The sequence below is a fragment of the Brachypodium distachyon genome, chromosome 1 (genome assembly GCF_000005505.3).
Source record: "Brachypodium distachyon strain Bd21 chromosome 1, Brachypodium_distachyon_v3.0, whole genome shotgun sequence".
In the NCBI taxonomy this organism is placed as follows: Eukaryota; Viridiplantae; Streptophyta; class Magnoliopsida; order Poales; family Poaceae; genus Brachypodium; species Brachypodium distachyon.
Window position 1 is genome coordinate 55355492 of NC_016131.3, and position 12328 is coordinate 55367819.

General features: G+C 46.4%; 2 protein-coding genes across 2 annotated transcripts; one reads left to right on the top strand and one right to left on the bottom strand.

Moving 5' to 3' along the window:
• Positions 1 to 2816: 2816 nt before the first annotated feature.
• Positions 2817 to 3525, bottom strand: LOC106865691. The gene is made up of 3 exons (XM_014896300.2): positions 3457 to 3525; positions 3303 to 3399; positions 2817 to 3064 (listed from the first exon to the last, which is right to left on the bottom strand). The coding sequence occupies exons 1-3, from the start codon at positions 3523 to 3525 to the stop codon at positions 2817 to 2819; spliced, it is 414 nt and encodes a 137-aa protein (XP_014751786.1).
• A 3792-nt stretch (positions 3526 to 7317) lies between these two features.
• On the top strand, positions 7318 to 10215 carry LOC100828321 (anti-sigma-I factor RsgI6). The gene is made up of 3 exons (XM_010230022.2): positions 7318 to 7364; positions 8479 to 8701; positions 8795 to 10215. The coding sequence occupies exons 1-3, from the start codon at positions 7323 to 7325 to the stop codon at positions 10213 to 10215; spliced, it is 1686 nt and encodes a 561-aa protein (XP_010228324.1). The 5' UTR covers positions 7318 to 7322.
• The last annotated feature ends 2113 nt before the right edge of the window (positions 10216 to 12328 follow it).

Genomic DNA, 12328 nt, shown 5'->3' on the forward strand with positions numbered 1-12328 from the left:
TGGCTGGGTTTCGTCCGTCGGACCGGTTTTGCGTTTTAGCCCTTCTTTTTTTCAAGAATCAACGCGCACTCCGGACAAAACTGGGTTTCCTGCAAAAAACTGGGCTTTTCCGCAATTTGCCCTCTCTCCTGCTACGGGCTCGAACTGCGCCGCCACCTCCGCGCGCGTCTGGCCTCCATGGACCGCCGCGCACGCCGTCGCGGGGCTCCGTAACCGCTTCCAAGTACTCACGGCGGGCTTCCAGACCATCTGCCGACCGCCGCGCCGACGCGGCCCGCGGCTACCTCGTCGTGGCTGGCAAGGCCCCCACCGAGGACCAGCTGGACCGACTCCTTGACGCCGGCAGCAGAACCACCGAGGACCAGCACAGTCTCCGTAGAACGAGGCGCAGCCCCTGCCGCAGATGTGGACAGCAGCAGGCGACCAGTAGGCTTGCCCATCGGCCGCATCTCCATACGCATCTCCTTGCCGTCACAGCATCTCATATTCCCATCCCCTCTCCCAAATCCTCCTGCCGTCGCCTGGACTCCCTTTGCCCACCACTGAAGTTTGACTAACTTCTCCCTCTCCCTTTCCCACCACCACCAACGACCAACCAGCTACCTGTCCTACCCCCTCGCGGCCACTGTTGTCGTCCCGCCGCCACTCGCCGTGGCGGCAACCTAGCCAGCCAACAGCAGAATCGTTCGGCGTTCCGCGGGCGCGGCCGGTGCTCCCCCCGCCCTTACCCTTACTCATCTGTTTCGAATTGAGCATTGGAATTTTTCCTGTTCATGAGAATGTTCACATGGCACTTTAATGCCAGAAATATAGAGTTTAAAGTTGATGTCTAAGAGGATAAGAGGAATGATCTTGATCTGAATTTCAACCTTGGTACAACCTTCAGTCTGAATACTCCCATTGTTTCTTAAGCACTGTAAATAAACTAACCTTGCTATTGCTATCCTAATGCTGACATGTGATTTATTTCCATTTGCAGCTTTCGTGCTTAAATCAATTGTCACATTGTTGGAGTTCAGATATATGTCATAGAATAAGAGATGTTCACTTTGGCTGTTCAAAAATGATGCCATATGTTTGTTAGATTCAGAGTCAAACAAATCAAGTTCATGAGTCATTTTGTAATTCACCCTGAACTATGTCTGATGCATTCAGTGCAATTTTGCCCAACATCTTATTTACTCCTGAGCTGAAATCACTAGACCTCAGGACATGACGAAACAAGATGCCAACAGGATTAATTCCTGCAACAAGCAAAGTTATCCTAATAGCATCAACTATTATGGAATTAAATGAAAGTAAAAGGAATTTGAATATACTCTTCTTTTTCTTGGTAGATTTCTTTGCTGGATGCAAGCTAACAAAATTTAGCAAACCTTTATTGTTTTTTCAGGCTTGCTCACTAAACCTCACATTTCTTGCCACTTGCATATATAGTATGGTGCAACAATGGTAATCCTATGCGGATCTTTTGTTACATTCATGTGGGTTTAGGGATTTGTCAGTAAATTAGGAATTACCATAGAAATATTATTAAATCGTTTATGTGAAGAATTTTCTTGCGGAGGAGTTCAACTACCATATTAGATGTATAGCGTGCTTTGTGTACTTGTCTTTAGGTTGATTTCATTACAGGATTATGATATTTTGAATGTACAGTCCAGTTTCCAGATTTTAATCATGGCGAATTGCATGGCCTTTCAGATGCTAACGTTATGATACCCGCTGCATAGCTTTTACTCCATATTTTTGTAAGTTGACATTTTTGTCCAATCTCAGTAAATATGCTCGGATACCACAACAATGCACGATATCCTTTTATCTTAGTAACCCTGTTAGTGTGTTTAGTTCGGCGAGATTTGGATATTCCAAAGTCCTCTGGAAAACATGCTCTTAAAATTTTATGGTAGCATCTCTGAACATGTTTGTGGAAGTTATTTGTTATTCCAGTCTGAATTGGATGAGCAAAGTATTTGTTTTGGACTAGAGTGCATATGGGTTATTTCAATTGTAGTATTTTTGTGTTTTGTTCATGTGTTCAAGTGCTAGGTCAATATAATACAGTTTGTGCAGCACACAAACCACACTTGACTGTACATTTAGGAAGTAATGGCACTTTGATTAATACACATTGTTCCATTCATTTCGACTGAATGTCAAATTATGACGTCTTTTTCGGTAAACGTAAATTCTGTGTGCATATGTTTAAAAGACCGTGGCAACGCACGGGCACTGTACTAGTGGAGTAATAATGTTCATTACAGTGCAGAAAAACATCTATCAGAGACACAACGATAACATAATAATTTATTACAGTGCAGAAAAACATATACATGCAAAGATAATATAACTAGATAGATAAAAGCAGTCGGTAAACCAGGCGGCGCCTCCAATCCATCATGGTGCGGTAACCCATTTATGCACCATAACGGAGTTTTTTCTTCACCTTTCATGGGGGCATCTCCTTAGGGCATCTCCAAGGGCGAGCTCCCATTTGTCCTCCCCATTTGTCCATTTGAGGGGCCTTTGGACAAATGGAGGTGAGAAAAATATCAAGTTGTCCAATGGCAACCCCTCATTTATCTCTCCATGAGTCTCTGAAATGTGATCCAAGAAGATAAGTGGACAATATTTAGATGAGTTTTGCACAAATGGGGACTCCCCGTACTCTCCCCAAATTTGGGGAAGAAATGGGGAGTGTTGATCGCTTTTGGATAAATGGGGGTTTCATTGGGTTGTATATTTTGCTCATGGACCCTCACATGGACAGATTTGGACAAATGGGGAGTATTTGGGGGTTTCCTTTGAAGATAACCTTACAAACGAGAACAGCGAGTTATGATGTGGCACATGATGCTATAATAAGGATCTGGAATATCTTTTTCTTCTGCGATTATTACTCCATCCGTTGCTTGTGATAATGTGCCATGCATTACTGAGGTGGTATTGACTAGATAAATTTTGGACTCGCGCAAGACAATGGTGTCAGGCACATTGGTAGGAAACAGCTTAGAGCTTACACAGAGTGACCTCCTAGTCCTACCAACGAAGAGTGCATTGCCATTTTACAAGGTCAAACCTCAAGCCCGAGCCCGGCCCGGCCCCGAAACCCCAAAAATATGTCATTTAAGCATTAAAATAATTATTTTCGGAATAAATAAATGTATTTTTATACTTATTTTTCCTAAAAAATACTCAACTTAAGCCATTTCGGGCTTTCGGGCCCAGAAAAGTGAAGCCCAAGCCTGGCCCGGTACACCGGGCTTCGGGCCGGGCCACCCATGCCCAGGTATAATTGCCATCTATGGATGTCAGAGGGACGGTCCTTCTCATCATAAGATCAGCTAGCCTGTAAACTGAATAGCAAACTGCATGACATTTCGTGCCAGTCACCAAAATCTAGCGGATGTAGTCCCGGAAGTCGCCGGCTAGCACTCCCCATCTGATTAGGCTCACCAAATCCTCGTGCAGAGACGCCCACGGGGATGAATCATCGCCGGCAGTAACCTTCCACCGCCGGCGCATACTATTGCTGCAAGCAACCAAGGCCGCTGGGTGACCCCGATAACTCCGTGAAGACATGCCACTGGCAGAGGACCAGCGGCAGATATGCAAACTAGGGGTTCACAGCGGCGCCGTAACAGACGGGGGAGGAAACCCTAGGGCTAAGCCGCTGCCTTTTTTTGTTCCTTTCAAGCGCAATTAGAAGAATCTGTTCGTTGGCGGAATTAGTAGTCCCGTACTTTTCCCTGTACATTCAGAAAAAAAAATCCTTAAGAAGAGACCTGAGTACCTGCAGTGCTCCCTCCGACATATAATAAGTGCCGGTGATTTAGTATGTGAGAGGGAGTATATAACATCCATAGAAGCCTCGAACGAGCATGAGAGGAAGATGGGGGAGTGGCGCTCGGAGGCGCAGCTCCAGACGCTAGCTCCTCTCGCTCTCTGACAAGGAGGCCGATTGAGCCGGCAAGCTCACCGGCAAACTATGTCATTTTAGTTTAATTTTGGAACACTTTATCAATGAAATTTGGCAAAAGTTCAAATTTTTAATGGGGTCGCCCCGCTGTGGTTACCATGATTTACATGTTATGTTCTTAGTCACACCTCCTGGCGATGCAAACCATGCTTTTTAGTTGTTACCATGCTTGTTTCTTGCCCTTATGGAAAAATGTGAACCTGTAGGCTTTGCTGTGTGTATGTGCTGCTATGGCATTGAAGCGGAGAGACGGCGGTTACTGCTCAGAGCTGTGTGGCTCATTCGTAATCCTGAGGCTTTACTCTTCGTGGGTTGCAAGAAGCTGCCGCCAGTGATGATCATCCAGAGGACTGAGTCAATTATCGGTTAAAATTGTTCAACCAGCCCAAATGAAAGGTGATGGCGGTCATGCATAGGTAAATGAATCTGCAAAGACATTTTTCAGATTATCAATCACTTTCCAGTGCGCAGTTTGGTTATACTCTATTGTGCAAAGAGGCAAAATCAGTTCTTACTCATGAATCATTCTTACACTGAATGCATTCTTATAATGCAGGGAAAGACCAAATGGTACTATACTAGCTTTGCTTGTGTTCTGTAGCATGAAGGTTGATTGCAAGGAAAATGGGTCCAGCCATCTACTAGGAAAACGAAGGTTCAATCACCTGTGGTAAATCCTTGCCATCAAATTTTCCTATGATGTGACGTTAATGGTGTTACAAATTGATTCTGTCTATAGCAAGGATAAGGTGGCATGTTTTCTTTGGAAACTGCTATTGGATAGGTGGGTACTGGGAAAGCTTGCTAGATTTGATCAAGCCAACTTCTTTATTCTTGAATTGCCATCATGTCCACTTGTAAGAATTCCTAGGGAAAATGCCATAAAGGGGGTGGCTGGAGGGGGTTCAAATTCCTTAGTAAATAAGGAAATTAATAAGAATAAAAAAAACTTGAAATATTCTCCCCATATATAGGGATCACCTTTTTAGCAGCCATACCGTAGTTACCATGATTTGCATATTATGTTCTCACACCTTCTGGCGATGCATACCATGCTTGTTTCATGCCCTTACGGAAAATGTGAACTTGTAGGCTTTGCTGTGTGTGTGCTGCTATGGCATTTAAGAAGCGGAGAGACGGCGATTACATTTGCTCAGAGCTGTGTGGCTCATTCGTAATCCTGAGGCTGTACTCTTCGTGGGTTGCAAGAAGTTGCCGCCAATGATCCTCAAAAGGATGGAGTCAATTATCAGTTAAAATTGTTCAACCAGCCCAAATGAAAGGTAGTCATGCATAGGTAAATGAATCTGCAAAGACATTTTTCAGATTATGAATCCACTTACCAGAGTGCAGTTTAATCCTTATTCAATAACCATTTTGTTAATATTATACTCTATTGTGCAAAGAGGCAAAATCAGTTCTTACTCAAGAATCATTCTTATAATGCAGGAAAGACCAATTGGTACTGGGCTTTGCTTTGTTTTGTAGCATGAAGATTGATTGCAAGGAAAATGGGTTCAGCCGTCTAATAGGAAAACGAATGTTCAATCCTTTACCTGTGGTAAACCCTTGCCCAACAAATATGCCTATGATGTGACGTGATCGGTGTTAAGAATTGATTCTGTCTATAGCAAGACTGCAAGAATTGCAAGATGAGGTGGCATGTTTTCTTTGGAAACTGCTATTGGATATGTGGGTAGCTTGCTAGTTTTGATCAAGCCAACTTCTTTATTCTTGCTAGCCAACTTCTTTAGTCTTGCTATTTTGATCAGAAAAGGAAACTACCATCATATCCACTTGCAACAATTCCTTAAAGCATATCCGCTTGTGAGTTGTGTATACAAATGTTTTCATCACATATTTAACTTTTTAAAGCAAACTTTTTTTTTGGCTAGCTAGTTTCTTCAGCTAGCTCTTGAAAAAAAACATATAACAAATCCATCAATTGTCAGTTTCAGATACCATTGCAGATGAATAATCTTGTTTATCGACAGCAGGAACGTCCAGCAATGGAAAAACTGAATGGTGGACTCAACAGAAAAGCTGGAACGATACAAACATATCAAGCAAGGCTACCAACAGCCACAAAATGATGCAGATGCTATACTAGAAAAGAACTCTGTCCACATGCATGGTCCCAGAGGGGGTTGATGTTATTCCAAAGCCCTTGTTTTGAATTCTCAAGTGGTGCTTCAGATGATATTTCTGATGTGCTACAGCAGAACGAAAAATGTAAGCCAACAAAGAGATGACCTGTTTTGACAAGCTTAAGAATTAAATATTAAGCACCTTGAGATGTTTTGCTGGATCACTTGATGGCTGCCCATGCATGATGCAGGTATTGGTGTGTGTGCCCCATCGTAGATCACAAAACCCAACAAACAGGCCATCTCCAAACACGCCAGGAGTAGTGAAGAGCTTGACTATATTTCAGAACTGGATGGACAGAGCAGACAAACACAACTGAAAACTATTATGGCAGCAATCCAAATTGGTTTGAAAGCCTAATAACAAAGGGAAAGTATCGATTACCGATTCGCATGCACTTAATCTAGGAAAGTCCAGATTTCTTTTCGTGCTCAAAAAGTACGTGCTGCATGCCAAAGATCGAACCCGGCGCACCGTGCCCACGTGTAACAATGTTTTCATTAGAAGAGAACGTGCAGTGGAGACATGATCTTCTTTACATGGTTCAACTGAATTTTGGATCCATCGTATCAGAAATTCAGAATAGATATATAGTTTCGATGATCTCTGTCAAATCATATCTTATATATATACCTCTATGAGTAGTATGTATTTATTAATTATTTCGCAAAAAGTATGTATTTATTAATTGCAATATATGCAAAATACCCACGTGCTCAGCAATTCATCTTGTTTTATGATTTGATACAATACATATATACGTGCAAAATATTCCAAAAATATCTTGCCAAGTTTTTGCATATATAGAAGTACCTAAATATACGGATTTGATAAGTCGATTGACAAGCCCATAAAATAGAAAGGTTTTACTGCATCCACGTATAATACCAAAGATACAATCCCCCCGTGCCTGTATATATTCACACATCTCCGTCTCGCTTTCTCTCAAGTAAAATCGTCTATCTAGTTTAGTCGTAGGAGGTACATACGCAATGGTTGTTTTCACGGGGAATTTGCTGACCTTTTTGCTATGCATTTCCCTCTTTGAAGGTTGGTCTCTGCTTCTAGTTTATTTCTACGCGCGTGTATATAGCTCTAATTTTCGAAAGGTTTCAAGTCTCATCCTATTGGCTATTTTGTAAAAGAATATAATTCTGAAGCTGTATTTGCCATGATGTTTATGTATGCAGGTTGGATGGTCCAGTCGGTTCCGTATGATCATACGGCGAGCATTGAGGCAAGTCTTTGTTTTCTTTTTCTGCCCGATCGATGGATGTAAAATTGGCTTGTTTACACAGAAGAAATCACCTTTTTGCTGCTTACCAGTAGAAACACTTGGCCGAAAAGACAGATTAGTCATGCAGGAATGTTATCTGGGTTTCACAATAGATGGTGTTTTTGCGAGTAATATACTTCCTCCATCCAATAAAAAATGTCTCAAGTTTGTCAAAATTTGAATGTATTTAGATATGACTTAGGGTGTGTTTGGTTGGTGAGTAGACGAGAATGGGTTGGTCTCAACCAGATTTTAAGGACGGGGCAAACCAAAATTTGTGTTTGGTTAAGATGAATGGAGCCAACCAAATTTGATGTTTGGTTCGATAGGTCGTTGCCGAGCGCTGTCATCTCCTTCATCTCCGGCCACGTACGCCGCGTCAGACCTCGCCATCTCCCTCATCTCCGGCCACGGCCGCCGCCGCAGACCTCGTCGCAGGCCACGGGCGCCGCCGGAAACCAGGCCATCTCCCTCGTCGCCGGCCGCCGTCTTCGCCATCTCCCACGTCGCCGGCCACCGTCCTCGCCATCTCCCTCGTCGCTGTCCCTGACCTCGCCATCTCCCTCGTCGCTGTTCCTGACCTCGCCCTCTCTCTCGCCGGCTACAGCAGCAGCAGCTCCGCCGCCTACAACCTTGCCGGACTGCTACGCCGCTGCCCTATCCGCCGCCTCTAACCTCGCCGGCCGCCTGCACGCCACGCCAGCCACCTGCCCCACCTCGCCGGCTGCCTCCGACCTCGCCCGCTGCCTGCCTTGCGCCCGCGAGAGGCCGCTCGCGTCCAATGAGCCGCGTGAGTCGGCCGATTTGGCCGGTTCACGCGGAACGGCATAATCGTGGAATATTTTCCTCTGGGCCAAACTGCTCACGAGCCAAACGTGAAGAAAAAGGCCTTTGGGCTGTGTGACACAGCGCGGGGCAGCTCGGACTCATAAACCAAACTTATAGACGCATTTAAATTTAGTCAAAGTTGAGAAATACTTTGTTGGACGGAGGGAGTATCACATTCAAAGCATTAATTTCAATGGTTGTGTACTTAAGCAAATGTTTGATCCTGATCGTGCATCTTCTTGTGCAGTGCTTGAAGAACCCGACGAGGCCTCTGTACAACGGCGGCATCATCCAGAACAGCGAGTTCAACAACGGCCTGGCCGGCTGGTCGGTGCCGTTCGGCGTCAACACGAGCGTCATCAGCTCGCCGTCCGGCAACAAGTTCGCCGAGACGAGCAACAAAGCCCAGCCTTCCCGCAGCGTCTCCCAGAAGTTCCTCATGGAAGCCAACCACCACTACTCCCTCTCAGGTATACCATAAGTATCTGAATTTCTCAACTTTTGAAAAATTGTTTTGTGTGTCAATCAATGGCTGATTGGCTCCAATATATGTATGTGTGCAGCATGGTTGCAGGTTTCGTCCGGCACGGGCGCCATAGTGAAGGCGACCTTCAAGGCCCCCAACGGCGCCTTTATCGCCGGCGGCTCCATCGTGGCCAAGTCCGGCTGCTGGAGCATGCTCAAGGGCGGCATGACCTCCTACACCTCCGGCCCTGCGGAGCTCTTCTTCGAGGCCGACGGCGCCGCCGTCGACATCTATGTCGACAGCGTCTCCCTGCAGCCCTTCTCCTTCCCCGAATGGGACGCCCACGCCAGTATCTCCACCTCAAAAACCCGCAAAAGCACCATAAAAATCCTCGCCCGGCAACGGTCCAGCGGCGAACCTCTCGCGAACGCCAAGCTGAGGATCAACCTCCTCCGGCCGGGGTTCCCGCTGGGCAACGCCATGACTCCCGAGATCCTCAGCAACCCGGCCTACGAGCAGTGGTTCGCGTCCCGGTTCACGGTGGCCACCTTCGAGAACGAGATGAAGTGGTATGCCACGGAGCCCCGGCAGAACCTGGAGGACTACCGTGTCCCCGACGCCATGCTTCGGCTGGCCGAGAGGCACGGGATCAAGGTCCGCGGCCACAACGTGGTCTGGGACGACCCCAAGACGCAGATGAACTGGGTGGAGTCGCTGAGCCCGGACCGGCTGAGGGCCGCCGTGGAGAAGCGGGTCCGGTCCGTCGTGTCCCGGTACGCCGGGAAGGTGATCGCCTGGGACGTGGTCAACGAGAACCTCCATGGGGACTTCTACGAGAGCAAGCTCGGCGCTGACGTATCCGCCCAGCTGTACAGCCAGGTGGGCCAGATTGACCGTCAGGCTCTGTTGTTTATGAACGAGTATAACACGTTGGAGGTGCCCATGGACGCCAACGCGTTGGCAAGTAAGTACATGGCGAAGATGAACCAGATCAGATTCTACCCTGGGAACTTGGGGATGAAGCTGGCTGTTGGGCTGGAGAGCCATTTCGGCGCCCCGAACATCCCCTTCATGAGGGCCACGCTGGACATGCTGGCGCAGCTAATGGTGCCTATCTGGCTTACGGAGGTTGACGTGGTGGCGGGGCCGAACCAGGCGGGTTACCTGGAGGCCGTGCTGAGGGAAGGCTATGGCCACCCGGCCGTGCAGGGGATGGTGATGTGGGCGGCATGGCACGCCAAGGGGTGCTACGTCATGTGCCTCACCGACAACGGCTTCCGGAACCTCCCTGTCGGTGATGTCGTCGACAAGCTCATCGCCGAGTGGAGGACGCACCCGTTGGAGGTCACCACGGGTTGCAATGGCGCGGCGGAGCTGGACCTCGTCCACGGCGAGTACAACTTCACGGTCACTCACCCGGACCTGGAGTCTCCCACCGTGCACACTTTGACGGTGGATGCGGCGTCGTCTTCTTATGCTTCATTGTCATCTGACCTCACTTTAGACATCAAGGTGTAGGGACATTCATATTACTTCGCATTTGTACTGTATGTCTTGATCTAATTGTTGACCCATTATATGTATCATTGGAAATATGGGAGGATAATATACAAACGGTTTTGGGACATATATATCTGTGAAAGTATATCAATGTCATCTCCTTAATTAATTCCAACTTGAAGAGTTTTTTTTTTTGGAAGGAACCCTGCTTTATACGGTAGTAGTTTATTGGAAGATTGGAAAGATCAGAACCGTCTGTGATATTATATTATCATGGATCTTTTTTTAGAGGATATTATGATGGATCTTGGTACTAATCTGTGTATGAGGTAATTAAGATCAATTGTTAATCATAACAGTCCATTCTATAGAAATTTGAGATGTTTTTTTGTATGGGCTTTCAGGTGATTTACGAAGAGCAGCAAGCGCCTGGTGAGGGAAATATCAGCAGCACACAAAAGCTATTATCTCAGGAGAAAAAACTCTTCCTTTTTTGTATTTTGAGTGCCAGTGCCTTTCTTGCCAGTATTTCAGTATGCTAGATGTTGGTGTCATGACTCATGACCAGCTAGGTTCCATCTTTTTTATTCCACGAATGCTGCACGGTTATTGAGTTCCCATGCATTTGTATTCCTGAATACCCTCAGTTATTTGAGGGTGCGGACGAATTGTACAACTCATTACCTCCAGTAATAGTACCGACTTTTGACTATAGAGCTTATCAGTGAGCTGAGTAACACTTTCTGTTTGTTTGGTATTTGATAGCCCATTTAACTAGTATTCTTAAATTTAAATTCCAAATTTGACTTGCACTTTTTGTCCAAAACTTTTTGATTTTTTTCCGAAATTCGGCAATTTCGTTCAGGGGCGAAAAGTATAGTAGAAACCGAAATCCAAACCATGGGCTCGCGGGTGACACCATCTGCTGATGATCGAGCAGAGATTGCTGCACTACGTCGGGCATCAGTGTGGTGTTCGTGCTCGCGCTGCTCCTTCTGTTTTAGAACAGCTCGCGCTGCTCTTCCTCTGCCTCTCCTGTTGCCGCCGCCGCCGCAACGGACTGGACCTCTCTCTGCCCTGGCCCGACACTAAGCCCATCAAGCAGCGAGCGCAGCAGCAGCCCACTCCACCCCCACCCGAGGCTCCGAGCTTGATGTCCATATATGTCTCCTCGATCGGCCCACGGCCCAATACGTGGACCTAGGTGGCCATCATTGCCTTAGCCCATCCGAATATGGAGATATTCCTGTTTCCCGTGGAATGTAATGTACCCGCCGCTTCTTTTTCTTGGACACGGCCGTCCGTATACGTTGGCGTTTGGTTCGTTGGGCGGTGAAGAAAGCACCGGACCGCCACCCAAAGGCAAACATCCACGAGTATCCTCTAAAAAAACATCCACGAGTCTCACAATATCTGCACTCGAAAATATTGATCTTTTGTTGATCCATACGTTCCGGTGATCTTTCTTTTGTTGGCATTCTCAGTTTCAAGTTACTCCGATGCAAAACAAAAAAAGGAAAAAAACATGCATGTGTATATATCACTTTGTAAATGATGTGACTCGACGACGGCTTTCCAAAGGATTATCCATTATTCGTTTCGGTTGGTGCATGGCGATCCTACACCTACATTTTTATGCTTGGAGTCGCTGGATGACGCAAGAATCATTCCTTTGTACCGTGGCAATAATGCACCTGTGTGCCAAGATATCTCCAGGTATAACTGCCAGAATCAGCATCAGAGGTGCGCGAAAATGCACCGGTCGACTCGCCTTAGCCGGCGCCCGCGCCCGGACTACATATATACACCCTGTAGAGAGACGCGAAAAAAAGTGCATCCAGCGGTGCCGGAGAGCTACTTGAAGGTCATCCAGGGTTCCTTAATTTTGATGGAAAGTGGCACGGCAGTTAGCCCGCCATCTCCTCAATCTCTTCCTCCATCTAGTTACCTTGTATAGGACTAGCTTGGAGATCAAGCCTAGTGATTGTAGTACTCCTACTTGCCTTGTAATGCTCCTTGTAATCTGGTGATTGATCACCTGTGATAATATATATAGAGAGACAATGCGGCCTCCATTGGAGGTAGAACGCTGTAACCAATTTCACATGGTATCCGAGCTCCGTCTCCTCAT